This window comes from Arabidopsis lyrata (assembly GCF_000004255.2).
Source record: "Arabidopsis lyrata subsp. lyrata unplaced genomic scaffold ARALYscaffold_7, whole genome shotgun sequence".
In the NCBI taxonomy this organism is placed as follows: Eukaryota; Viridiplantae; Streptophyta; class Magnoliopsida; order Brassicales; family Brassicaceae; genus Arabidopsis; species Arabidopsis lyrata.
The window spans coordinates 1,470,927-1,497,590 of NW_003302549.1; the positions used below are offsets into that span (position 1 = coordinate 1,470,927).

The following is a 26,664-nucleotide window of genomic DNA, read 5'->3' on the forward strand; positions in this document are numbered from 1 at the left end:
AACACAAAAGAAACATTAGACTGTGTTATTATTATTATTGTTACCAGCGATGAGCGAACTCATGTTCTGCAGCAACTTTAGTAAACCCAGAAATATAAAATAAGATCTGATTAATAAAGTTATACGGTCTATTTTGCAGAGACACGTAGACGATAGATTCGACCTCTTATGACGAGAGTAGAAAACTCTCTGAAACAAATCACATTTTTCTTGTCGTAAAAAGTGTTTTTACTCTGCAAGATAAAAAAGAAAAACTATTACTTTTTACAGTCCTCCTGCCATTGCTTTTCGGCTTTGTTTCTTTGAATTATGTATTGCCATTCAAGATGTCAGTTTCCATATTTAGAATATTAGTCCGATGCGTCTTATTGCCCGAAGACATCGATAGGAAAAAGGCAAAAAAAGTAAATTAATTTGCACAAGCATATAAAGGAATATAGCGGAAAAAATATATGTATTAAAGATTTTAATCAAAATAAATGATTATATAAAAAAAAAAAGATACTGATAAATGGTGAAAAAATGAAAACAACCTATTTAGCTTGTTGCCGAACCGATTCATGATAATGCCGTTTGAAATTTGCCTCATTCTCGCCCATCATTTGCTGCTGCTACCTTTTGCAACTATTTTGCCATCTTGTTGATTTGGTAGTTTCTCAAGCGGTAATTTTTTTTTTTTTTCGGCACAGTAAAAGTTATTAATAAATGGTCTTTCGTATAGTAATTCAAGTTTTTAAAGTTATATTTCTTGTATTTTTGTGCTTGAAGAATCTCTTTTTTGGTGGAAGTGGTGAAGAATCAATTACACACAGCTTCATCATATATTTTCGTCCTTCGCCGACAATCTTCTTTACCTTATTGCCTTTGTTTTGTCCCATCGCTTTCAACACAATTTCCATTTATAGTAAACTCTCATCGGATTTGTATTTTTTTGAATTCATATTGCAACACTCGGTTCTCTATTTTTTGTTAAATAGTTCCCATTAACAAAATCACTGTTGGCATCATTTCAACTCTAACATACCACTAAGTTGTAGACTTGTAGTATTAACATGCCATTAAGTAGTATATACTATATACTAATACAAAACCACGGATGCTGTTTTAACCGATTAATCTGAAAAATATATAACCGATTTTTTGAAATCAAGTAAACCATATTTGAAATTGAATCATAATCTGAAAATATTATATCAATCAAAAGTAATTAAATCCTACACAAATGGAAATTATCTCGAACCGAACAAACTAATAGTGGTTTTTACATTTCATAAACCAACAAGTAAGAAAAGAAAACAAAAAAATCTGATACGAAGACAAGATTAAATCCTCTTAGTGTAAACGTGGTAGTGTTTATTTGGTCTAAACAAAAATGTCTACGAATAATTATTAAGATTAAAATTAGTAATATTGATTAGTCAATAAATAAAACGAATTTGCTCTTTACCAACAAAGTCTTAAAAGTGTGATAGATGTTTTCCCATTCCAATATGTTACTCCCTCTGTTTTGAATTACTTGTCGTTTAAGGTTTTTGCACAGGAATTAAGAAAGTAATTAATTTTCCTATTTAACCCTTATTCAATATATTTTCTAAAATTTTTAATTGGTCAAGACATTAAAACTGTGAGGATGAAACTAGAAATTTTACAAAACATCTACATTGAAAATCTAAAACGACAACTATTATGTGACAAAATTTAAGTGCTAAAACGACAACTAAATTAAAACGGAGGGAGTATTAAAAGACACAATTTCGTGTTATTAGAGACTAAAGACTCTCACGAGTTTCTAATTTGGGAAAAAGCATAATATTTTTTGATTTTGCTTATTTTGACAACTTTATAAATTACATAAAAGTAGAAAATCTCGTGGTCCATCTAAAAATGTCGTGATAAGCATGGGAACCACCCAAATTAGGGTACAAATTGTGACTCGTACCTACTTTTTCTCCATATTCAATCCCTTTCATAATTTTCTGTAACTCACTTTCGAAATTTCATAGTTGCGTTTATATAATAAGAGTTATAGACTATGGTATCGAAATACTAACTACGAAATATCCAAATCAGGAAATATGATGTTGATCATTTCGTATTTTATATATGCAGTTGATACCTTAGGTTTTATATACTTTGTACAATTTTTCTCAACTTTGTCAAAAGAAAAAAGTTATATATCAACTAGCTTAACTAGTTAGAGAAAATACGTCACACTAGTTTAAACAGAAATCCATAAGAATTCAAGGTGTGTTGACACGCATTTTTGTAATAACTTTTAGTAGTATATACTCTTTCCGTTCCGTTTTAATTATCGTTTAAGATTTTCTTACACAAATTAAGAAAACTATTAATTTTATGTTTTACCCTTTATTAATACTCCTTCCGTTTCATAATATAAGGCGTTTTGGTAAAGTATTTTGTTTCACAATATAAGTCGTTTTCGAGTTTCAATGCAAATTATATATTATTTTAATATTTTATGATTATTTATATTATGCAGTCTCTTTTATGATTGGGTGAACTTTTAAAAAGTAGATCTTCTTAATCTGCGTGTTTTTACCTAAAAACGACTTATATTTTGAAACGAAGGGAGTATATTTTATAAAAAAATTCATTGGCCGAAACCTTAAAACAGTAGGAATAAAGCTATAATTTTCACCAAACATTTGCATTGAAAACGACAAGTATAAATCAAAATTTAAATCCTAAAATGATAATTAAACTAAAAAAGGGAGTATATACATAAGAGTAGTTCAAATTTAATTATGTTTCATGAGTATTTATTGCGAAGTCGTAGATATCAGGATTGCAATTGCTAATCTATTGATGTTAAGTCAAATCTAGGCTTATTCCCAAGAAACTGTGTCTGCGCTTTAGTGGATTTTTATAGTTTGATTTTATCACGTTATTGATAAACTGACAGGGAATTATGGTAGACCGTGAGAATTAAAGCAAAAAGTCTCAGCTTTTTCGTTTTTATGAGAAAAAAAAAAAACCTTAATAAAACTTTTCAATTAATAAGAGAAAATGATTTGTTACCGTTTGAACAAAATGGGCCTATGAGTTAAGGCCCTATCTGTTAGAGCATATTAGCCCTACTCAATGTAATGGACCTAGCCCATGAAAAGTATTTTAACTGTTTAGAACCCATTCGTTAAATCTTGTTATCTCCTTGAATGTTCAGATTGTTGTTGGACCTAGCCCATAATAGTTTTGACAGTTTTGAATGAAAAAAATGTTCCCAAATCTTGTGGGTTTGTTGTATTTACATTATTAACCTTTTGTGTGGTTGATATTTTCTGGTTGCTGCTTTATGTATGAGTTCGTTATTCATATCTTTCAGTAACAAGATTCTTCTGACAAAACTCTAAAATTCTTCCAATGTCTGTACGCGTGTGACTAAACGCGCCTAGAACTCGAGCGTAGAACACAGAGAGTCAAAGTGATAGGATTGTTGTACTGAGCGAAAAGAAAAAGATTTTATTTATAGAGTGCGTATCAACGAGAGAGTACAACAACATCTTTCAGCTTTATTTAGACCGTCCGATCATACTTCACTGTTGTACTAATCAGCTATTGAGTAAACGACACGTGTGTGTTATACTCTTCTTGGGAACACTCGATGTCACACCAGATCCTAGCTCCTTGTCAATCTCTCTCGTGAGTTTCCCACCGTCAGATCATGCTTAGGTTTGTGACGTAAGATTAATATTTGTTGCGCATCTCTAGGCTCTCTCTATCCACTTGCTTATCCAACCGTCCGATCTTTGAAATTTTATTTTTTTGAGGTGGAATATATATACAATTGTGTTGAGTTATTATTATTATGCTTGGAGAAATACAATGCGAGTTTTAAAAAAATATAATATCAGTTCATCCTAAATGGATGGTGTTGATAAATTAATGTAATAACGCACATCAGACGCCATGATTGCGTACTACTAGACTTGACGAGTGTTTTTAGTAAATCTTTAACAAAACAGTTGAAATCTGTTCTTCCATATGTAAAAAGCCTTAGAATTTGATTTATTTTACTTTTGATAACCAGCTTTTTAACGTTAAATGATTGTAGCTTATAGTTAGGTACCAAGTGGGGGAGTTGTCTCGGGGATCTCATTTGACGTGTGATGTTGAATTTATGATAGAGATCCTAATGATCTCGTGGTCCCTCTCGCAGGGTTTATATAACCATCCAATATATAACTTCATGTTTCTGAATAGTGAGAATCCAAAACTTAAAAAGAAATACATTAGGTATTACCGTATTAGCATTCGTAGGTATATGTTATGTATAATGCGCAAATGCAGATTATGTAGCAAGAAGAGAACATAAACGTTTTTAGAGTTTATCCTTATTCCTTATGTTGCATAAACTTTTAGGGTCGAGATATGTGTAACACATGCATATTATTATTACTTCTTCAAATATCTCTGCGGAGTTTCGTTTTAGTTGTCGTTTAAGGTTTTTGCACACAAATTAAGAAAAGTATTAAATTTTCTGTTTTACCCTTTATTAATATATTTTATAAAAAATTTCATTGGCCAAAACATTAAAACAGTATGGATAAAACTGGAATTTTCACCAAACATTTGCATTGAAAACCTAAAACGACAACTAAATTGAAACGGAGAAAATAATTTTTTTAATAGACGCGAGTTTGAATTATGTTATCCTTGTTATAACATATGTATTACGAAACGTTGGTATGTTGCAGATTGATAAATCGTGGTATAAGAGTAAATATGATATTACTAGTGAGTTTTTATATAAAGAAAAATAGGGAAACGATGATAAAAGGTGAAAAGGAAGTTTAGGATCATCTTTGTTTTTTTTATTTTGTTTTCTGACTTTCAAATCAGACAAGACAACGAGGTATGGGTCTTTTAACAAACAGAGACTCAACTTGAAAATCTCATCAAAGCACCAATAAAAAAAAACCCAAGAGAAAACATTCAACTATCTTGTTAGAATCTAGACAAAATAAAAAGTGTATCATGCTGATTTTGAACAAATTATTAAAAATCTCAACCATCGTTTCATTAATATCTTTGACGATTCTAGAAGCCCTAAATCTTGTCTTTTTATGAATCCATTTCATATATATATATATATATATATTTTTTTTTTTTTTGGCAAACTCACCATTTCATTTTTTGTTGTTGCATTTTTATTGTATATGTTCTCATTTACAATTTCCTTTGTAAGCATTTGGACTCTACCATGTCACTTTCTGATTACTTCTGATATTTATTAACACAGTTATTTTGTAGTTACCAGATAAACGAACTTAATAAAATAATTGAACCAAAAGCAGATGCTGAACAAATTGCTGCAGGCTTTTAGTAATTGTCTCCCATTTGCTTTTCCTTTGTTTCACAAATTGTATATTCGAGGTTAAGTGAATGTTGCAATGAAATAAATGATGCAGTTTGTGCATTCATCAAGAGAACAAGTACGATTGATGTTTTCAGTGCAAACAAAAAAAATACTAACAACTATACAGTGTAAATAGATAACTTCAAATAGGTTTTTATAAGTTTCTATAGGCTACGAACAATCAAAATATATTTACAAATTTACGACCAATATTTTTACTATTTTTAAATATTGCATTAAGGAATTGGTGCTGTCTGCACAGTTGAGAACGCAATTGGAGACTTTGGTGCATTCACTTTGTTTGCCGCTAATCGAATATGGTGATCGTGGTCATCATTTATACAATTATTCTATTAGTTATTATGATTAAATCCTTTTTTTTGGGTGTCAATGTTAAATTATAAAATTCATATTATTTCGGTCTATATTTATACCACCTACTACTATAAATACTAGATTTAAAGCCGGGTCATATAATTAAACTCTTCTATATATAATGAAAACCAGTATAACAAAAATTTGATAGTTTTTTTTTAATAACTAAAAATTTGATAGTTGATTTTAGTAGATGTTATGTTATAGTAGGTGTTATGTTCCAATTTAAAGTGTAGGTACGAGTTGTATAGTTGAAAAAAAGACACAGTAAATTCGATAAAATTAAAAACACGAAAACTGATTTAAAAGTCAGTTTTCGTGTTTTAATTTAGTCAATAAGATAAATCAGCAAACAAGCAACTTATCACGCCACGGGTTATAAAATTACTATTTAGTAATTCATTATAACAACAAGTACGAAATGTGGAAATAATTTTGTCAAACATCCAAGTCGTATAACTTTCGTTTTCTATAGATTAATGGAATTCTTCAAAAACCTCTCGATCAAATTAAACTCCGCATTCATTTTTTCCAAACTATATGAATAGTAACTTTATCGGTTTCATCCGTATCACGAAAAATAAACTGTACATATGAAGTCTTAAACAAATTTCTATTTTAAATAATATATTATGAGAAAACAAATAAAGGTTGTATTATTGGTTACCCCAAAAAAACAAAAAAAACTACGAGTACTAGTTTAGTGTGTCTCACGTGCGACGAGGAAAAGTTTTGGGAGAGTAGAAAAAAATTTTTACTACTAGTTTGAAAAACCGTGAGCTGACACAAGCTCATTGCTTTGGCTACAGTAACAGCTACCGTCACTTTTAACAAAATGACAGACCAATCATTTTAACCTCTGTTTCCTAGCTGGCGCGTGACAGCCACTCTCTCTTTTTCTTCTCTCTCCATGCCCATAAAATCTCAAAAACTCTGTTTTTTTTTTTTTAATGTTTTAGCTTTAACTGCTTTTTTTTTGTTGTTGTTGCTCTAATGATATCACAGAGAGAAGAAAGAGAAGAGAAGAAGCAGAGAGTGATGGGAGATAAGAAATTGATTTCTTCTTCTTCTTCCTCGGTTTACGATACTACTCGTATCAATCATCATCATCATCCTCCGTCTTCTTCCGACGAAATCTCTCAGTTTCTCCGGCATATTTTCGACCGTTCTTCTCCTTTACCTTCTTACTATTCTCCGGCGACGACGACGACACCGACTTCTATGATTGGTGTGCAAGTTCACGGTGACCCACATGCAGATAACTCGAGAAGTCTCGTTTCTCATCATCCACCGTCGGATTCTGTGCTCATGTCGAAACGTGTCGGAGATTTCTCTGAGGTTTTAATCGGCGGAGGCGCGTGTTTTGGTTTCTCCGGTGGTGGTAATAATAATAACGCTCAGGGAAATAGCTCTGGGACTCGAGTATCGTCTTCTTCTGTTGGAGCTAGTGGAAACGAGACCGATGAGTATGACTGCGAAAGCGAGGTTCTTTGAAATTTTCTCAATCTCTCTCTCTTTCTCTCTGCATGTTTTAAAAGTTCAATCTTTGTCTCTTTCCCGAGAAAATGTTTCTACAGAGATTTCTCTTTAACGGATCTGTACTTTTTTTTTTTTTTCCCCCTTAAAATCAGCAAATTTTTGTTTATGTGATTTTGAGTGAATGAAAAAACAGGAAGGAGGAGAAGCTGTAGTTGATGAAGCTCCCTCTTCCAAGTCAGGTCCTTCTTCTCGTAGTTCATCTAAGAGATGCAGAGCTGCTGAAGTTCATAATCTCTCTGAGAAGGTTTGGTTTTTGTAGCCTCTTTCTCCCAGTATTAGAATTTTATTCTTACTTGAGATTTATTGTAACAGAGGAGGAGAAGTAGAATCAATGAAAAAATGAAAGCTTTGCAAAGTCTCATCCCTAATTCAAATAAGGTAATGATACTTCTATAAACATAGTCACATTCACATGAATCATTCTCTTTTTTTTTTGTGTCTTGATTGTTGCAATGTGTTTATTGGGGAAGACGGATAAGGCTTCAATGCTTGATGAAGCCATTGAATATCTGAAACAGCTTCAGCTCCAAGTTCAGGTCACTAACGATTCCTTAAGTTAGTTTATTATTATAACCAAAACCCCAAAACAAGTGTATATGACATTAGTCTTTTTTTTTGTCTGATCTTTTTTGCAGATGTTGACAATGAGAAATGGGATAAACTTACATCATCCTTTGTGCTTACCTGGAACTACATTACATCCATTGCAACTCTCTCAGATTCGACCCCCAGAAGCAACCAATGATCCTTTGCTCAATCATACCAATCAGTTTGCTTCGACTTCTAATGCACCGGAAATGATTAATACTGTGGCTTCTTCATACGCATTGGAACCTTCCATTCGCAGTCACTTTGGACCTTTCCCTCCTCTCCTTAATTCACCCGCGGTGCGTAGTTACATAACACATTTTTGTTATATAAACCCTAAAAGCTAGTCTGCTTACTATAAATTTTTGTTACTTAAGGAGATGAGTCGGGAAGGAGGGTTAACTCATCAAAGGTTGAACATTGGTCATTCCAACGCAAACTTAACCGGTAAAGTATTCTTTTTTGAATCCTGAAAAAGTTTTAGGACATTTACAATGTTGAAATATGTTGCGGTATTTGGGGATTTGCAGGGGAACAAGCTCTGTTTGATGGACAACCTGACCTAAAAGATCGAATTACTTGAACAGAGGCTCAACTTTGACCTCTATGTGTTCTTGTTTCTTAGGGCGCAAGCAATAAAGCTGCCTGACAATGGAGATGCATTTAGCGGTGTTTACTTTTTCTAAGGTTCTATTTATTTATCAATTGTTGTTGACACGAACACTAGACTCTAAATCTTTGAATCTAATAGCTATACTAAAACCTTTTATTACAAAGTAACTTGTTAGGTTTATGTATGTTTATGGTGCATGTAAAGTTTTTAGATCATCTTCGCATTGTATTGAGAGTTTGAGACTCGATGACTTGGATATGTAAATTACAGATAAGCTTCTAGAGAAGTTTTCGACTCTACATGATGGACTTGGTTTCTTAAGTTTGACCATGCTTTTTTGGTATCTCTTTTTTAAGACACTAGTTGTGAAAGTTAAATTGATCATTTACAAGAAGAAGATAAAACCCTTCACATTTTGAGTTCTTAGGTTTATGAAAAGCTTGTGGTGTGTGCAATTTTTTTTGTGATCATGATAGCTGCATGATGAGCAATTTATCATTTAATCCAGTTAATCTTGTTATATCAAACTTTGAAAATGGTTTTTTTTCCCCAAGCCGTGTATTACATTTGAGCGATTGAATGAAAAAAAAAAAATGATGATTTCTTCCCCAAATCCCCCCATAATTTCTAATCAAGTTTTTGAATTTCACTCTAGTGCATACAAATCTTATACTTTCTTTTACAATTACATTGGAATATTAACAATTTCACTCGTAAGTTTCTTTTAAAAGTTTGAAATGTTGTTTTAAGATCTTTCATGCTTATTAAAAATACTTATATTTCTATTAACCCATAATTAGTAAACTTTAATTCTCCAATTAGTAACCTAATACTAAAGGGATATATTTTGAAAAAATGTTCAATATGTTTTTTTTTTAATAAGAAAAAAGGAAAGTAATTGGGATTCTCTTTCAGTGAAAATATCAGAGAAAATATGCCTTGAAGACGACGACTGGAGTTGAAACTTGAAAAATATTTAGATACTTATTTTTCTTTTATAAAGCTGGTCATTCTTTTTGCATAGATTCAGTGACCAAATCTCTCCTAAATAAACAAACAAAGACTCATAAATAACTTCACCGGAGACGCCGCAACAAAAACAGGGTTTTAATGGAGAAGAAAGAGAACGGTCTCGATGTGAAGCAATCGGGTCGGGTCATTAACGGACCCACTAACCCAATGGTCACACCTCTCCTCAACGATCTTTACCAATTCACCATGGCCTATGCTTATTGGAAAGCTGGCAAACAATCCGAACGATCTGTGTTAGTCTTCAAATTCACACAAAGTTCGATCCTTTGAAATCTACAAAACGTAAAAATCTCATCTTTGTTTTCAGGTTTGATTTGTATTTTCGTAAGAACCCATTTGGTGGAGAATACACTATCTTTGCTGGTTTAGAAGAATGCATCAAATTCCTCGCTAATTTCAATTTGACTGATGAAGAGATCGATTTTGTTCGTGATTCGTTACCTGGATGTGAGGTATAACATCATCTCTCTTGGCCAAAAGATTCAATTTTTAGCATCCTTTTTTACTCACTCTTTTGGAATTGTGAAATATCAGGAAGCTTTTTGTGATTATCTTCGAGGACTTGATTGTTCTGACATTGAAGTGTATGCAATTTCGGAAGGATCTGTTGTGTTCCCTAAAGTTCCTTTACTCAGAATTGAAGGTCCTGTTGCTGTGAGTTTCTGATCATTATCTCTTCTAACTCTCATCATTGTAATGATCAGTTTCTGATCTCTCTTGTGCTTCTTTCTTAGGTTGTGCAATTGTTGGAAACTCCGTTTCTCAATCTCATCAATTACGCTTCTTTGGTTGCTACTAATGCAGCAAGACATCGGTTTGTTGCCGGAAAATCTAAGCTTCTGCTTGAGTTTGGTGCGAGAAGAGCTCAGGTTTTCCCCTCAAAACATGTTTAGACTTAGATGTTGAGGGTTTGTTTGTTACATCTCTGATATGTATTGTTATAGGGACCTGATGGCGCAATAAGCGCATCAAAATATTGCTACCTTGGAGGTTTTGATGCAACAAGGCATGTCTTTACTATTGATTTTGTTTTTTTATGGAAACATTGAAAGGGAAGAGAGGATATGATTTTCTCTATTTTTCTTGCCTCGTTTATTACCGCAGCAATGTTGCAGCGGGAAGACTGTTTGGGATACCTCTCCGTGGTACTCATTCCCATGCTTTTGTTAGCTCATTCATGGTAAGTTTGCTTTAGCAAAATTTGTGAAAAAAACTCAGTTCTAGTATGTAGTTACAGTAACATAAATGATTGATAATCGGATGTTGTTTGCGATATTTTGTATTACCGTAATATTGGAAGCAGTAGTGAAAAGATTTATACTTTTCTTTGGTTCTTTTGTAGAGCCTTGATGAAATTGTTGACAAAGTGCTTCGAAGTTCTGATGGGAAAAGCACTTGTGAGGATTTTATTTGTTTGGTCCAAACATGCCTAACTAGGATTCAGGTTTCTTAAGTCAAATCTAGATTTTTTCTCAGTGTAGTATTGTTCTGTTTTTGATTCCTCTCTTCATAATCTTTCTTGTGATTGGTGGACGACAGAATTCATCTTCATTACAAGGGATTTTTTCCGAGACAAATCAAAGCGAGCTTGCAGCATTCATTTCATATGCACTGGCATTCCCGAACTCCTTTCTCGCTCTTGTGGACACTTACGATGTGAGTAATAACACTTTGTTCATCTCATCTTAGATTAAGATTTCTTTATGGGTGTTGTCGGAGTTACAAAGAACTAGTGTTTCTAACCGTCTTACAGGTGATGAAGAGTGGAATTCCAAACTTTTGTGCTGTTGCTGTAGCACTTAATGAATTGGGGTGTGTAAAAAATCTTCCATTAGTGCTCCATATATAATTCGCCATTGCAATTTTTTGAAGATTCGTGACTTTGTGCTGTTATGCAGATACAAAGCAGTAGGTATTAGACTGGATTCAGGTGACTTAGCCTATCTATCGGCTGAGGTCAGGAAATTCTTTTGTGCCATAGAGAGAGACCTCAAAGTTCCCGATTTCGGGAAGATGATCATCACTGCTAGTAACGATCTAAACGAAGAGACAGTCGATGCTCTAAATAAACAGGTAAATCTCTGCTTAACCTTAAGAAATTCTTACCTTTAGGCCTATGTAACAAAAGCTTTTTTTTTTTTTTTTCATCCCGAAAAGGGTCATGAAGTAGATGCATTTGGAATTGGAACCAACTTAGTAACTTGCTATGCACAAGCTGCATTAGGTTGTGTTTTCAAACTGGTGGAAATAAACAATCAGCCTCGGATCAAACTTTCTGAAGATGTAACTAAGGTTTGAATCCTGGACTCAATTCCCCAATAAGAATGTTTCTTCAAACTTTCTGTGTTCTTCTTTGCATACACTTGATCGCTTTTCTCTTTTTGCGTCTTCAGGTATCGATACCATGTAAAAAGCGTACTTACAGATTATTCGGAAAAGAGGGTTACCCTCTTGTTGATATAATGACTGGAGAGAACGAACCACCTCCAAAGGTAAAAACAAAGGCATTTGCTTTCTTGAAAGATTTAAAGCTTTTTATTACCTTTTAATTTTATTTTATTGGATCCTAAGGTCGGTGAAAGGTTACTTTGCCGTCATCCATTCAATGAATCGAAAAGGGCTTATGTGGTGCCACAACGCGTTGAAGAGCTTCTGAAATGTTATTGGCGTGGCAATGCAGGTTAAAACAGAGCTCTCAATTCTTAAAGGATACTGACAAATGCTTATGAATCATTATGTTTTCCTTTTTTACTCTCATGAAGATGAAGCTAGGGAAGAGCTAGAGCCATTGAAAGAGCTAAGAAACCGTTGCATCAAACAGCTCGAAAACATGCGACCCGATCATATGAGAAGATTAAACCCTACTCCTTATAAGGTATAATAATCCAACAAAACACCTGAGAAAACCTTTTTTGTATCAAGAGCTTTCGCTTTCTGAAGGAAACCCTAATTGTTAACTTACACTTGCAGGTTAGTGTCAGCGCCAAGTTGTATGACTTCATCCACTTCCTCTGGCTCAACGAAGCTCCTGTCGGTGAACTGCATTGAGAATTTACAAATATTGGTTGTCTGATTCGGTGTGTGTGTGTGTGTAACCATAGTATCAGCTTTGCCACTGATCTCACTGTTTTCACAACATCATCATCTCAAAAAAAAAATTACTCACCAATAAATGTTTTGGTCATTTGGTGGAAACGTATAAAGGGGAAATCAAATCATTTGTATCAGATCAAACCAAACTGAGCTCACTGAGGAACTATCACCACAGCAAGAGAGTTGCCGCAGAGATCAGAACGAGAGATGACAATCCGATAGCTGTAGAATCAGCATTACCCGCAGGAAGATTTTTTGAATTCCGTGAAGAATCTGTCCCTCCGGCGACTGGTGATGGAGCTGACTTCGGAGGAGGAGCGTCACATGTGCCAAAAGGTGCGTTTGACTGCATATATATGCAAAGAAACACATTTATCATTGGCTTAATATTATGATTTGTATTTCTCAATCTTAAGTGAGTTTCAAGAAATTAAGAACCCAATCTTGTTCAATGTAAAATACCTTGCAAAAGACTAAGCTGTCACAACCACAAGTGAGACGACCGTTTGCTTCATCTACAGCTTCTGCAGCTCCTCCACTGTCACTCCTCTGCAATTAAACATCAACAGCACAAGGGTTTAATAATTCGACTTCCTTAAAGGAACAAACTTTCAGCAGATTAGCTCTATAAAATGTTGGATTTGGCAAAGGAGCAAACCTGGTAAAAATCAACAGCGATGAAGTTAGGCCATCTTTTACCCGCTGCTTCATGGCAAGTTCTCATCATTTCGATCAACGGAGAGGAATTATCCGCACACGCTTGCGTTGAATTCGGATTGGTTTCAAAATAGTTCTGAAAAACCAAAGACCGAGACTTGGTATCCAATGGAGAAGATTCAGATCGACTCGAGCATGATCCATCCTTCAATCCATCATTGCCAACTACATAACAACCCAAATTACCATCATCTTGTTAACAAGCTGGTCCTTAAATCGAGATTCATGTTTGAGTACAGTTCATAAAAACGCACACTGATTTTCAACCATGTAATTCCACTGGTAAGCAAAACCTTCAGAAGCCTCTTTATCCTTGTTGGAAGTAAAAACAACAAGCCTTTGGTTCTGCTTCACCATATCATCAACCGTTGGCCAGTCTGTACCGTCTTTCGGCATTCTCGAAATTGGTAACTGGAACTTACTCAATCCAGATGCATTGAACACCTTAGTCAATCCCATTGGAGATTTGACATAATCTTCAAGAATGATAGTAACAATCTCAGACAAGTTTGATTCAAGAAAATCATTGATCTCTTTGAGTGCGTTGATAGCTGGTTGCTGCAAGTTAAACTTAACTCGTTAAAACCCAAACTTAAATCACACTCATAGGCAACAAAATTCAATTATTCAAATTGAAACTTACAAAGGCTGTGAAGTTAAAGCAAGTCCCTCCAGTGGAATGACACAACCATATATCGTTTTGAAAATCATATGTATCTAGCATTATCCCTCTCACACCATTCTGTAACAAAACAACAAATACAGTTCACAAATCATTGAAGAAAAAGTCAACAAATTAGAATGTTACACGTGGAAAATAATAAAAAGCCACCAACTAAAGCTGACATTGTCTTTTATTGAAACCTAAGGTAAAAGATACTTGCAAATTAAGTCAAATCCCAAATTTAGCTAAAAAGAATTCTAATACGGCGAAAGTTGTCAAAATTTTGGTAATGGAGATTAAAAGTAGACCTTAAGCTGATTAGTGATGGAGTCTTCTTGATTCTTTGGAGAGATAAGGAATGAGCCAGTTGCCGAATTTGCCCCCGTGATTGCGTACGAATTGTGTGTGGTTAGCCACGAGTACTTGTTAAACGGCAAACCATTCACCTACCCATCATCAAAACCACATGCAATCCATCATCAAGAAATTGGAAAGAGAAAAAAATCAAGAAAAAAATATTGTAAAAATCGAACCTTTGAAGTCGGGTTAAGAGGTTGGATCCGGGTACAAGTAGACCCGGTATTTCCATTCGCTGGACAACTCTGGCAACTCAATCCGGCGTCGCATTGGCTGCTCGAACTACATGTTTCTCCAATCTGTGAGTAAAAATCAAAACCTCTCTCTGTTACTAAACTTCTTGAAAAGATTCATAAGAGATTAGAAGAGAAGAGTGTATAAGAACCTCGAGACTGTGAACGCAAGATGATAAACATAATAAAGCTATGATCATCAGATTAAAGAATTTGAAGCCTTCCATTTTTTGGTGTTTTGTTTGGAGAAGAAAGAAACAAAGAGACGATGAAGTTTTCAATGCGAATGTTTCTATTTCTTTCCAAGTGATTGATTTGATTAAAACGCGGCGTTTGGTTGATAGTTGTTACTTTGGAATTTGGAATTTTCTTAATTTACAATTTTTAATAATTAGGATTATGTTGGTCGTTTAAAAGTGATGATTTTTTCTAATTATATGGTTTAATCATTTAATTTTGGTTTTTAAAGACTATCACCATGTGGAATTGTATGTGCATAGAAATGTCATGTGCAAAATTAGACCGAGTCATCCTTGACCATTCTTCTACGTACAAAATAATATACACACTAATTAATATCAAGTTAAAAAAAAAAAAAAAAAAAAAAAAAAAAAAAAAAAAAAATTAATATCAAGTTGTTTTTTTTTTTTTTTTGTTGCTAAAACAAATAGGACAATCAGTAAAATCATATGCATAAGAACGAGAACCCACGTCGAGGTTACAGTAATAGGTTATTAAAAAATTGTTAGGACATACAATGATTTAATTTAACATTGGGCTCGACCCAAACCAAGCCCAGTTATATTTTCTGTAATAGACGGACTCTAGTGCGCAATTTCTATAGTTCCCACTCCCACTTCCACGCTTCTTCTACTTCTCCATCTACCTCATTGGTTCGGTTGGTTACAAACCGACTTTAACCAAAACCAAACTATCCATTGCTTTTTCTAACCCATATAATCAAATCGAATCTTATATACCAAAAAACCAGCTTTTAGTTCATGACTTAAGTTATAATAAGTTACCAGCTTCTTTGTCTCATTAAATTCGTTCACATTCTCGTAACTTTCGTATTAAATAAATATAATAACCGACATATAATTAATTAATCAAAACCATTTTTTTTTGTTTTTTTTTCAGAATGAGAGAATCTGAGCATCTCTGTTTATAAATAGTAATTAATAAAAATATCTCTATAAGAATCATCTTATTTCTGTATATTTATCGTTGCTAAAAAGAAAGGTTCAAATTTTGAATCAAAGAGTAAAAGTATATCGTCTAAATCTGAAACCGAGGTAGAAGAGAAAGAGGTTTGTGGTTCAGGCGAGGTTCAAGAGAGTAACAACAAAGTTGTTGTCAAGACGACTGATGACGAAATGGTGGCAACAGATACCAAATTTTTTTTTTAGAGAAAGTGGAGTTATGATGGTGAGATCGCTTTGTTGCAAGGCATGATTGATTTCAAATATGATCAAATGAAGAGTCCTTATGATGATATGTCCGAAAAAATGTTTTCAAAAAGGAACAAGTTCTTGGTAGTGAATTGACTCTGATTCGCTTGAAAACTAATGCAGTTCTTCACCGTATCAATAAAACCAGTCATATCATCATAAGGACTCTTCCCTTGATCCTTTTTGAAATCAGTCATGCCTTGCAGCAAGATGATCTCATCATCATAACTCCACTTTCTTTGAAAATACTTCTCTTTGGTATCTGTTGTCACCATTTCGTCATCAGTCATCTTGGCAACAACATTTTTGTCACTCTGTTGAGCCTCGCCGGAATCACAAACCTCCTTCTCGTCTACTTCGGTTTCAGATTCAGACGACTCACTTTCACTCTCTAATCCAAAATTTAAACTTTTCTTTTCAGCAGTCACGATAAAAGAAATAGAAGCAAGATGATTCTTACCAGAATCTTTTTAATATTTCTCTTTTTATAGAAGTAGTAATGGCTCTTTTTTTTTATTTCCAACCCTTATGACTTGATTTTTTTTTTATAATCTTGTTTTGGATGTTGTTCCTAAAAACATTATGGAAGAGTTGTAGTAATGTCTATCTCCACTACATGCTGAATTCGAGGCCCTTCTCTGGGTGATGAAGTGTATGATTGGTGCAGATAATCAAGAGGTATCGTTCCTTACAGACTGTTCAGACCTGGTGAAGATGGTGTCTTCTCCAACCGAATGACCGGCGTTTTCAGTGTATTTGGAGAAATTTCAGAGCGACAAGGAGGAGTTTTCATCTTTTTCTTTATCTTTAATTTCTCGTAAGGCTAATGTTAAGGCGGATAATCTGGCACGAAAATTTCGTACAGAACCGCTTCATATCACTTATGTAAATAACATTCCTCAGGAATGGTTCTTTTGAGCTTTAATTAATTTCGGATGACAAAAAAAAAAAAAAAAAAAAGAGTTGTAGTAATGTCTCTTTTTCATTTCCAGCCCTTATGACTCTAGTTTTTTTGTTCCTATTTGATTTTTTGGTTTATCTTGTTTTGGATTTTGTTGTTGAAAACACCATAGAAGAACGACAGTTTAAATGCATCCAATTGTGTCTAAATTTTGGTCAGAATACTCTCATTAGATACCTTTCATTTTGTTTAGGCTAACAAACATCAATGTTATAGAGAGTGACCTCAAAATACAAAATTCTAAAAATAAACTTAGAGGTGTGTAGTAATGTCTCTTTTTCATTTTTTATCTTTATAAATATAATAACCGATAAAGAATTAATTAATCAAAAGCTTCTCTGTTACAAACATTGATGAGTTTGTAACAGTGAATGAGAGAATAAGTTAACATATGGCAGAAAAAAATTTCTCAGTTTCTTTCTTACAAGAATATTCTAATTTCAATATATTTACAAAGTCAACGAGCTAAATTAAAACAAAAAGATTAAAATCAGGACCGTCAATTCTAAATGACCCCATAATAATCTCCACACAAATAATGACTCAGTCTTTCTCCACAACAACAAAAAACAACTCTATTCACCTGACGTTGACCCAATCACCCGACTCCGACCAATCAGGTACCTTCTCACTCACCAAACCACTAATCCTCTCCTCCGGCGAACATACCAAAGAACCAAACGTAACCGACTCGTTAACCGGAGATTGAACCGAATTCCAACCGGGAAAATCAAATGGATTTCTCGGTGATACCGAAACCGAACAAGCTTCGTCTTCTTCGCCACACCTCAATGACCCACTCTTATCATCATCAACGGCTAAGAACGGATGATCCAAAAGCATCTCAGCCGTCCATCTCTCCGCGGCGTTTTTAACAAAACACTTCCTCACGAAATCTTTACCTTCCTCCGACAATTCCATCGGAATCCTCGGAACTTCATCGCCGGAACCAATACGAACCATTAAAGACATAACATTATTCATAACACCATCCTCCAAACACCATGCCGTTTTACCACTAGACATCTCAACAACAGAGCATCCCAAAGCCCAAATATCCGCCGGAGATTCAAACTCGCCGTGATTCACAGATTCCGGTGCCATATACAACGGAGTTCCTCTAATCTCAACACCAATCTCATCATCACTCCTCCGTTTCGCTAACCCGAAATCAGAAATCTTCACATCTCCATCACCAAAAACCAAAACATTCTCAAGCTTTAAATCACAATGAGAATATCCATTACCATGAATATGACACAACCCTTTAACAATCGATCTCGTGAATCTCCTCACTTCACATTCCGGCAACGCTTCGCCGGAGTTTTTAATCCGATCAGCTAAATTACCACCGGAAGCGTACTCAAGAAACAGATTATAGATCTCTTCTCCGTTCTCCACCGTCCTTCCTTCTCCGAAACACCGCACGATCTCCGAGCAATCACCAAGATCATCAAGAACATCTCTCTCGTTTCGTAACGCGCCGGAGCAAACAACTCCGGAAGATTTCACAGCCATTAACGACGGAAACGCTTTAGAACAACTTCCAGAGGTAGTTGCTAAACTAACGGTGGAGAAGCTTCCGTGACCAATTGTTTCTCTACGAATCCACTCCATTTATTTTAGAGCTCAAAGCAACAAAGAAGAAGAAGAAGAGAAAAGTCTTATGAAACAGTTTCTTTACACTTTCTTCTTCTCCAACTCTATCTCTGTTGTTATATGTACTCTTGAGATATTTATTTTTAAAGAAAAAAAAAAGTAAATAAGTTTGTTGTGAACAAGTGTATTTGTGTAATTTAATGCACGTGATTATATAAGTATATATATTTATTTGTTTTTTTTATACCAATTTATATGAATTTGCTCTTGGCCAAGAGAAGAAATAGCGGTCCATAAAGAAAACGTGGGTGGTGAGAGAAGACTCTTGTTGTTGCCCACTGTTGAGTAACAAAAAAAATCATTAATTAGAATAAATATAGCACTATAAAAAGATAAAGAAATTAAATAACTTGATTTTGAAATGTAGTTTCTTTCAATTTTGATAAGATTTTTTTTTTTAAATTAATGTTTTAGATTTTTAGCTATAAAAGAAAGATATATGTTATCTTGTAAAATTAATACATATAATTTTTTCTAAAAATGTTTATTTATTTTATACTTTTTTGATGATTTTATATTTTTGTTTATTTGATAAATTAGATTCGTAGTTCTACACGTTTGTTTCAAGATCTACCATGTGATTCGCGTTTTAATTTCTCAAGTAGCGTAAAAATCGGATGGAAGATTCTGTCAATTTTTCTTTGAGATTCTTTTTTCCTAACGTGTGAAGTATTTATATGGCTGTGATATATTGGTTATTATTTTTGTTGGGGTGATGGTGATGGTGATGAGTGATTTTCTCTTGTAGAAACAGTGTTGGTTTAAGAATTTTTAATAGAAAATCTCATCCACATGTCATTGACAACATGTGCATGCATGCTCAAGATTTTACTATCAACTCAATACTAAATTATTTGTTTTGTGAAAATATTCGCCCTAAAATTTGTAGAAATATTCAGATAACTCATACTACTGTCTTTCCAAAAGTAATATATTGATTTTAGTTTAGATGAGATCATTTTCAAGTTTAATATTCTCCGAATTTAGAATAAAATTAGTTTGATTTCCCATAATATATTGTTATACATAAGATAAAGGAATTTTCATGAAACTAATAATTGTTTCTAAATCTTCTGGTTGGTAGCTAAACAAATCACATACGTACGGATCTCAATATATCACTTATATGGAAAGAAATGTGATTAACAATAATTAGCAAACCTGTAACACTCTGCATGATAAGTCCACATCAGTAATTATAGTTTGATAAAATTTTAAAAGACATGATAACATTTAATTAAAGTACCAGAAATCCCAATTAATGAATCTAACATTTTCGAGTGCATTGTGATTTGCTAACAAATTCTATGAACATGTTATTTTGCCAATATGTATACTAAGCATTAAGCAAATAGCTATTAGATCGATATTTATACTTTATAATTAATTAGTACAAATTTTGGTAAAGACAAAATGGTGGTGTGAACTGTGAAGTAGTTGCCGAAAAATAAAAATAATGAAATGGCGTGTGAATAAAAGAAAGACTCCTAGACGATTGAAACAGGTCAAATTTATTCACGCGGACGTTATATAATAAAATTTGATGAAATTTCCAGCATAAGTATTTATGGTCAATGATTAAACGATAACAATTGCATGGCGACTTCCCTCTCTCTTTTGTAACTTAAAAATCGACCGTTTACCATTATTAGATGCACCAACCTTCATTTCATTATGATTAGTATTAGAGCTGTGCCTAGAGTTTTTTAAGGCTACAGACAAAACAAATTTTTAGTTTTTTTTTTTTCATTTTAATTTAAGTATTTTACAATTAATACAATACAAAAAATATAGCAACTAAATAGATGAGATAAAGATTAATGTTTTTTTTAAAGAACTAACAAATATAATATAAAAATGGTAGATGATGATAATTAGAATAAGTTGTTAAAATGAATAACAGAGAAGAGAATTCATAAACATTTTGAATTTCAAAATTTGTTTTAACGCTTCACGTGGTAACGCAAGAGAGATAACTAGTTAAGTGAGAGATAAGATGAATGTTATAAAAAACCTAAGTTGTACAAAAACTGTTAAGATAATAAATAACATAGGTTATAATTAGAGTGAACGGTAATAAAAAGAAGTTACGAACATAAGGTAGAATTTTGAAGTTTTGTTCATATAGGCTTCACATGGTAAACGTATATAGGAACGGTAAAAATGCAGTTACAAACATTAATTAGAATTTTAAGGTTTGTTCTTAGGATTCACGTGGTAAACTCAAGAAGAATAAATGAGATAAAGACGAATATACTTCTATAAAAACAAACAAATATAAGACTTTATAGATGCTAAACAAAATTTTAGAAACATTATTTTAGAATTTGAAATTTTCTTCTCAGGTTTCACGTGGTAAACGTAAGAAGAAATACATGATATACTTAGCTATTGTTTGCTAGTATCCAAAAAATGTGTATACTTAAATCAATTTATAATCACTATCATTGACAAAATATCTTATTTTGGTTTAACTAAATGAGAAGCTACAAGCCCATTATGAGGGCTGTTGTTGTTATAAGGCCTACTTAAACCTAACAAAGATAAGCCCATTAAGTTTTTATGGGCTTACCGGCAAAAACATGAATGTTAAACACGTGTCACCAATCGCGGAGCTACGATGGACGGTGAACGTTTAATCGCCGGGAAATTCCCATCTTCGCTTGCTTCCTCCTCTAAAGATGAAAAATTAGAGCAAGAGCGAGAGATCTCAAAACGAAAATCCAGAAAAAGGGTCTGACCAATTTAGGGTATCCTTGTGGGAGAGAGAGAGAGAGGGATTTCAAAAGGTCAGTGTGTGAGTTTCGAATATCGCAATGAATCTAAAAAAGGATAAATTTTTAGTTTCTTTTGTTTCTTAATCGGAGAGAAATTTGTATGCTCAAACAAAAAAAAAATGATGAATTGGTGTTTGATGATGATAATTGTGTGTGAGAAAGAGATGTGCTTGTGGTTTGCAGGAGGAAGAGGAAGAAGATACGAGTGTGAGAGATTTAGAGGGAGAGAAGAAAAGAGAGATTTTTTTGAGTGTGTTAGGGTTTCAATTCCTTTCCAGATCTACATTTATCTCTTCTCATGGAACGGAAGCTTGTGGTAATTTGTTTTTTACTCGCATTGAGCTCAAAAGTTTCCAACTTTTCTCTGAATTGTGTAACTACGATGCTTTTATATGTAATTGTAATTGATTTCTAGGTTTTGGGAATCCCGTGGGATATTGATTCCGATGGGCTTAAGGATTACATGTCAAAATTCGGAGACTTGGAGGATTGTATTGTCATGAAGGTTTGCATTTTCTTTTTTGGGTCTGATTTGAACTTGAGCATTGCTGATTAAGCAATGTCATGAAGAGCTTTGATATGTTTGATGTTTAGGATCGATCAACTGGAAGATCTCGTGGATTTGGATATGTCACTTTTGCTTCATCCGAAGATGCAAAGGTAATTTTATTAGTTGCATGTTTAGTTATAGATGCAATGGTTGTTGGATGTTTTTTCTACAGGAAAATCTGTCTTAGTGCTTGTTTCTTTTGAGTTCTTGTAGAATGCTTTGAAAGGTGAACACTTTTTAGGGAACAGGATCTTGGAAGTAAAAGTGGCTACACCAAAGGTTGGTTAACATGGAGTTGTGTGAATCTAATAAGACATTTTTTTTCGTGTAATCTTTGTTGAAGATGGTTGTTATTGTCCAGGAAGAGATGAGACAGCCTGCAAAAAAGGTGACGAGGATCTTCGTTGCCCGAATCCCTTCATCAGTCTCTGAATCAGATTTCCGAAGGTAATCCGATTCGCTTTAATGTGTTCTGTTTCTTTTCTTTTTCAGAATCGTTTCTAATAGCTGTTGAAAATATAAACATTCTTTGTGTACTTTTATGCAGCCATTTTGAGAGGTATGGGGAAATAACCGACTTATACATGCCTAAGGTAATCTATCGTTATCTAATTGTGTGCCTGATAATATCATACACTTTGAATAGTTTCTGGCCAGATCTGGTTTCTTGTATTTGATATCATTTCCCTATTTTCTATGTTAGGACCACAACTCGAAGCAACACCGAGGAATTGGATTTATCACATTCTCTAGTGCTGGTCAGTTTTTGCTTAAATCTCCTCCCGACCAGAATTGAGTTTTTATATTTTGATGACAGAACCTTCTTTACAAGTTTGATTGTCAAACTCATGAGACAGAAAACATAAGAAACTGATGAGTGCGATCCTGACAATAGATATAACCTGTTTGTGAAAATTTGGATTAAGGAGAAACCTTCTATTTTGTGATTTCAGATTCAGTGGAGGATCTGATGGAGGACACTCATGATCTGGGAGGTACAACAGTTGCTGTTGATCGGGCAACACCAAAAGAGGATGATCATCCACCTAGGCCACCGCCAGTGGCTAGAATGTCGCGCCCACCCGTGGCTGTTGCAGGTGGTGGATTTGGAGCTCCAGGTGGTTATGGAGCTTATGATGCTTACATTTCTGCAGCTACAAGATACGCAGCGCTTGGTGCTCCTACTTTGTATGATAATCCAGCCATGTTTTATGGAAGTAAGATTACTCACTATATAATACAAAATACTAGAAGCAAATAAATTTCTGATCATTAAGGGAATTTTCACTTTGCCTTAGGAGGGGAACCAACCACAAGGGGAATAGGAAACAAGATCTTTGTTGGAAGGCTTCCTCAAGAAGCATCCGTTGATGATCTTCGCGAGTATTTTGGGAGATTTGGCCGTATTCAAGATGCTTATATTCCAAAGGTGAGTTATACAAGTTACACAGAGAAAAATTTCAGAAAATGTTTGAACATTCATCTTTTTGTAATAGGACCCAAAGAGAAGTGGACATAGAGGTTTTGGATTTGTTACCTTTGCTGAAAATGGTGTTGCAGATTGTGTAGCCCGAAGATCTCATGAAATCTGTGGACAAGAGGTAAAAACAAGCTTTATAATTGATGCTTTAGCGTATTATGCTTAGCACAATAACTTATCTAAGATATATAAAGAAGCTACACTGTTTTTATTTTGCGGGTTTAGGTAGCAATAGATTCAGCAACACCTCTTGATGAAGCTGGACCTAGCGCTAGCGGAAGTTCCGTGTTAAGTTCTTCTCGTCCTGAATATTTTGGTGGCTATGGAGGTCCAATGCGCACATTTGGTCGAATGTATGGAGGCATGAGCTTGGACGATGTGAGTATATAAAACCAAAAACACTAATCAAAGATTCTTTATATACAACAAGTTGGTTCTGATTCACTTCGTTTTTTAAACTAAATCTGCTAGTGGGGATATGGAATGCCAAACGCAAGACCATCAAGATCAGACTGGAGGTACCGGCCATACTAATGTACTAGACCAACATTCCATTAGCTTTGGCTTTGTCACATAGATTTCAAAATCCTCAAGATCTATATAGTTGAAGCTTTTGTTTATGCTTTACCTCGGAACCAGTGAACCTACTCTGTGATGGTGTATGATGCAGACAAGTAAAATGTTTGAACAAAGAAGAAAGCTTTACAAGAAAATTTTGCAGTGTACATTTTGTTTTTCTTTGTTCAAATTGTCTTTTCAATAAAAACTTCAGAGAGCAGAAGAAGATTTTCTGCAATCAACACGAGGAGCAAAGCAAGTCATGAAAGGAGTCATGAAAGTATGTCTTCGGACGAGATGAGTGATCTTCACCGAGTTTCTGGAGATTTGATGATTCCCTTGTTGTTCATGTTCACTAGATACTGAACTTCTCCTCATTTCTTGTGCTTTGATCTTAGCTGTTTGAAGCTTGTTCAAGATCTTATCCATTGATGCTGATTTCTTCTTCTCCAGCTTCACCTGTTTGATTCATTCAAGCCAAATGAAATTTCAGTACATAAGAACCTCTGGTTGGTTTGTGGGGAGCTTATATATAAGTAAGTGAAGGAGGACAAGACAGACCTCGAGTTTTCTAATGGCGGCTTCTGCTTTCGCCTTCTGCAGATTTTCCCAAGCTGCTATCTTCGCTTCCTCTCTTTGCAACCTGCAAAATACTTACATTAATGACTGGCCAAGAAGAAGCAGATCTTATAACAATCTACTATGCTTGATTACTTAGAAAGAGTCATGGCTGGTTCCGAGATATCCCAAGAAGAAGAAGAAGCAGAAGCTTCAGAATTGTCTTCAACCTCAGGTTGCTCTCTCCTAATAATCCTAGAAGACATAACTCGTCTCTTTGGACGCTTAATCATTCTTGCTCCTTTATCCATTTTCACTTCTCTCACTTCACCTCTACAAGGAGGAGGCTCAATCACAGAAACAACCAATGGTGGAGACTGGTTGTTATTAGGACTCATCTCTTCTGGACTCATCTGAGTAGCCATATCTCTTCTTGACACCACCGGAGATTGCATCGCCGTCGTCATCTCTGCTTTCTCCTCCTCTGCACAAATATTCATATTTCAAAATCAAACAAAGCTTAGATCTTGAACATAGTTCCATAAGAATCAGCTCAATCTTGATACTTTTCAAGATTATGTGATTTCAATTTGCCAAAAACAAGACTTGAGATTCAAAGAGGTCTAATTTCAGATTTGTTAAGAGGTTACCTGTATCAGTTTTGGAGCTAAGTGAAGAAGTTTCCTCACTCATCAAATCAACCCAGCTCCGGCTATGTCCATGGCCAGGTCCATGACCATAGCCATCACAACCACCACCACCACCACCACCACCGACACTTCCTCTGAAAACCCTATCCGCCTCCAAAACTCCAGTGGAAAACGGAGAACCAGCGACCATTAAACCCTTGGGAGGAGCTTCCATGGAACGCATCATCATCCTCGGAGAATAGTGATAACACCCAATAGCCGAAGAAGAAGACGTCGGTTGCGGATGAGGCAACGTAGGAGGAACAATCGGACCACTTTTAGATTTCTGACGTCTCTGTTCAGAAAACTGAGAACTCACTGAGGAATTTTTACAAACAACTTGTGGGTATGTCGCCACAGGACTACAAATCCACCTTTCAGCATCTTCCCATTTCGAAGGTATAGCTCTGCCGCTGTAAAACGGCGTCGTTAAAGCAGAAGCAGAGCCGATGTGACGACGACCACCGTTAGTTACCGAGTTGGAAGTGGTCGACGAAGGATGAGGAACTCTCTCGGAGCTCCAACCTTTGTTATCGGCGTAACTCGGAGCTCCGGGACTTAAAAACCCACCAAAGCTATTCGATGAAACAGAAGTCTTTCTCATGTTTTTCTCAAAGAACGAATCTGAAATGGGTTTTTGGAAAAGATTGAAACTTTATTTAAGAAATTGAACTCATTTTATTTTGTTGACCGGAGATTTGAAGTATTCAAGAGTGATGATGTTTAAAGTGTTACAAAAAGGGAATAAAGAAACTGTACTTTTGTGTTCTTTGTAATAATCTCAAAAGGTGAGAACTTTGAGAGAAGAGAGCAGAGAGATGAGAGAATTTTTTTTTTTTTTTTTTGTTGGTATTAAGACAAGTGTCGTGGCTTGTCCGATCATATGCCCACAAAAAAAAAAAAAGAGAAAATAAACCAATTTGAAACTGACTTCTCTATTTGGGATAATGCAATTTACCATTTTCTACTTACACGCTCTTCAATGTGTTAATCCATTTTTTTGGGTTAATGAAACTGTGGTAGAAGAAGAAGAAAAAAAACATTTGTGGAGGAAAAGAAACAGATTTAACTGACGTTAGAGCTTTCTCTTTGTTTGTTTGGTTTATTTCTTATTTCTTCATCCGATTCCTCTGTACCGTTATTACAGAAGCCACGACTCTTGCCATGTGACATTTTCTGCTCTTTTTGTTCTTTCGATAAATTCAGACTCTTTTGTCGTTTCTCTTAACTAGCTTCTGCTTTTTTACTCTTTTCTTTTCACTTTTAGGTTATTTTTACAGTTAATATAGATTTTCTTATTTTATTTGTAACTGTTAGCTCCTGTAGACCTAAAAAGCAGGATCGTAGTCTCCATTATTACTTCTTCTCATTGGTAGAGACAATGATGAGAGTA

General features: G+C 34.5%; 6 protein-coding genes across 8 annotated transcripts; 3 read left to right on the top strand and 3 right to left on the bottom strand.

Annotated features, from left to right (window-relative positions):
* The first annotated feature begins 6,655 nt into the window (after positions 1-6,655).
* On the top strand, positions 6,656-8,791 carry LOC9303037 (transcription factor SPATULA). The gene is made up of 7 exons (XM_002866919.2): positions 6,656-7,237; positions 7,425-7,535; positions 7,604-7,669; positions 7,762-7,827; positions 7,927-8,178; positions 8,257-8,326; positions 8,410-8,791. The coding sequence occupies exons 1-7, from the start codon at positions 6,746-6,748 to the stop codon at positions 8,460-8,462; spliced, it is 1,110 nt and encodes a 369-aa protein (XP_002866965.2). The 5' UTR covers positions 6,656-6,745; the 3' UTR covers positions 8,463-8,791.
* A 694-nt stretch (positions 8,792-9,485) lies between these two features.
* LOC9303038 (nicotinate phosphoribosyltransferase 1) lies at positions 9,486-13,026 on the top strand. The gene is made up of 15 exons (XM_002866920.2): positions 9,486-9,757; positions 9,832-9,976; positions 10,059-10,178; positions 10,259-10,393; positions 10,469-10,530; positions 10,629-10,704; positions 10,867-10,968; positions 11,064-11,180; positions 11,278-11,336; positions 11,423-11,597; positions 11,682-11,816; positions 11,918-12,016; positions 12,096-12,204; positions 12,287-12,399; positions 12,495-13,026. Exons 1-15 carry the CDS (start codon positions 9,603-9,605, stop codon positions 12,570-12,572), a joined length of 1,680 nt encoding a protein of 559 aa, XP_002866966.2. The 5' UTR covers positions 9,486-9,602; the 3' UTR covers positions 12,573-13,026.
* On the bottom strand, positions 12,650-14,896 carry LOC9303039 (PI-PLC X domain-containing protein At5g67130). Its single transcript, XM_021018756.1, has 8 exons — positions 14,741-14,896; positions 14,532-14,654; positions 14,307-14,444; positions 13,978-14,076; positions 13,589-13,892; positions 13,276-13,499; positions 13,080-13,166; positions 12,650-12,963 (listed from the first exon to the last, which is right to left on the bottom strand). The coding sequence occupies exons 1-8, from the start codon at positions 14,813-14,815 to the stop codon at positions 12,784-12,786; spliced, it is 1,230 nt and encodes a 409-aa protein (XP_020874415.1). The 5' UTR covers positions 14,816-14,896; the 3' UTR covers positions 12,650-12,783.
* A 2,496-nt stretch (positions 14,897-17,392) lies between these two features.
* LOC110226931 (mitogen-activated protein kinase kinase kinase YODA) lies at positions 17,393-18,730 on the bottom strand. The gene has a single exon (XM_021019887.1). It carries the CDS (start codon positions 18,615-18,617, stop codon positions 17,580-17,582), a length of 1,038 nt encoding a protein of 345 aa, XP_020875546.1. The 5' UTR covers positions 18,618-18,730; the 3' UTR covers positions 17,393-17,579.
* Positions 18,731-21,316: 2,586 nt separating this feature from the next.
* On the top strand, positions 21,317-24,179 carry LOC9305073 (RNA-binding protein Musashi homolog 2). Of its 2 annotated transcripts, XM_021017545.1 has the most exons (13): positions 21,317-21,448; positions 21,620-21,752; positions 21,852-21,941; positions 22,031-22,096; positions 22,200-22,265; positions 22,348-22,433; positions 22,534-22,579; positions 22,690-22,744; positions 22,940-23,203; positions 23,285-23,415; positions 23,483-23,587; positions 23,692-23,844; positions 23,938-24,179. In XM_021017545.1, exons 2-13 carry the CDS (start codon positions 21,735-21,737, stop codon positions 23,998-24,000), a joined length of 1,143 nt encoding a protein of 380 aa, XP_020873204.1. In that variant the 5' UTR covers positions 21,317-21,448; positions 21,620-21,734; the 3' UTR covers positions 24,001-24,179. The 2 variants fall into 2 exon arrangements, with proteins under 2 accessions (XP_020873204.1, XP_020873203.1); XM_021017544.1 differs by having other exon boundaries at positions 21,322-21,752.
* LOC9303040 lies at positions 24,147-26,129 on the bottom strand. Of its 2 annotated transcripts, none has more exons than XM_021017543.1 (4): positions 25,233-26,129; positions 24,739-25,063; positions 24,586-24,667; positions 24,147-24,483 (listed from the first exon to the last, which is right to left on the bottom strand). In XM_021017543.1, the coding sequence occupies exons 1-4, from the start codon at positions 25,873-25,875 to the stop codon at positions 24,235-24,237; spliced, it is 1,299 nt and encodes a 432-aa protein (XP_020873202.1). In that variant the 5' UTR covers positions 25,876-26,129; the 3' UTR covers positions 24,147-24,234. The 2 variants fall into 2 exon arrangements, with proteins under 2 accessions (XP_020873202.1, XP_002869002.1); XM_002868956.2 differs by having other exon boundaries at positions 24,739-25,066.
* Between the last annotated feature and the right edge of the window lie 535 nt (positions 26,130-26,664).

Excerpts from the sequence above, each read along its gene's own strand:
- LOC9303037 (XM_002866919.2), top strand. The coding sequence starts at position 6,746 with ATGATATCACAGAGAGAAGAAAGAGAAGAGAAGAAGCAGAGAGTGATG. Across the intron at positions 7,828-7,926 it reads AGCTTCAGCTCCAAGTTCAG|ATGTTGACAATGAGAAATGG; the intron begins GTCACTAACGAT and ends TCTTTTTTGCAG. Across the intron at positions 8,179-8,256 it reads CTCTCCTTAATTCACCCGCG|GAGATGAGTCGGGAAGGAGG; the intron begins GTGCGTAGTTAC and ends TTGTTACTTAAG.
- LOC9303038 (XM_002866920.2), top strand. The coding sequence starts at position 9,603 with ATGGAGAAGAAAGAGAACGGTCTCGATGTGAAGCAATCGGGTCGGGTC. Across the intron at positions 9,758-9,831 it reads AAACAATCCGAACGATCTGT|GTTTGATTTGTATTTTCGTA; the intron begins GTTAGTCTTCAA and ends CTTTGTTTTCAG. Across the intron at positions 12,205-12,286 it reads TTATTGGCGTGGCAATGCAG|ATGAAGCTAGGGAAGAGCTA; the intron begins GTTAAAACAGAG and ends ACTCTCATGAAG.
- LOC9303039 (XM_021018756.1), bottom strand. The coding sequence starts at position 14,815 with ATGGAAGGCTTCAAATTCTTTAATCTGATGATCATAGCTTTATTATGT. Across the intron at positions 13,893-13,977 it reads GCTTTAACTTCACAGCCTTT|CAACCAGCTATCAACGCACT; the intron begins GTAAGTTTCAAT and ends TTTAACTTGCAG. Across the intron at positions 12,964-13,079 it reads ACAGCTTAGTCTTTTGCAAG|TCAAACGCACCTTTTGGCAC; the intron begins GTATTTTACATT and ends ATATATATGCAG.
- LOC110226931 (XM_021019887.1), bottom strand. The coding sequence starts at position 18,617 with ATGGAGTGGATTCGTAGAGAAACAATTGGTCACGGAAGCTTCTCCACC.
- LOC9305073 (XM_021017545.1), top strand. Across the intron at positions 22,097-22,199 it reads CTTCATCCGAAGATGCAAAG|AATGCTTTGAAAGGTGAACA; the intron begins GTAATTTTATTA and ends GAGTTCTTGTAG. Across the intron at positions 23,416-23,482 it reads AAGATGCTTATATTCCAAAG|GACCCAAAGAGAAGTGGACA; the intron begins GTGAGTTATACA and ends TTTTTGTAATAG.
- LOC9303040 (XM_002868956.2), bottom strand. The coding sequence starts at position 25,875 with ATGAGAAAGACTTCTGTTTCATCGAATAGCTTTGGTGGGTTTTTAAGT. Across the intron at positions 25,067-25,232 it reads TAGCTCCAAAACTGATACAG|AGGAGGAGAAAGCAGAGATG; the intron begins GTAACCTCTTAA and ends ATATTTGTGCAG. Across the intron at positions 24,484-24,585 it reads CCGCCATTAGAAAACTCGAG|GTGAAGCTGGAGAAGAAGAA; the intron begins GTCTGTCTTGTC and ends TGAATCAAACAG.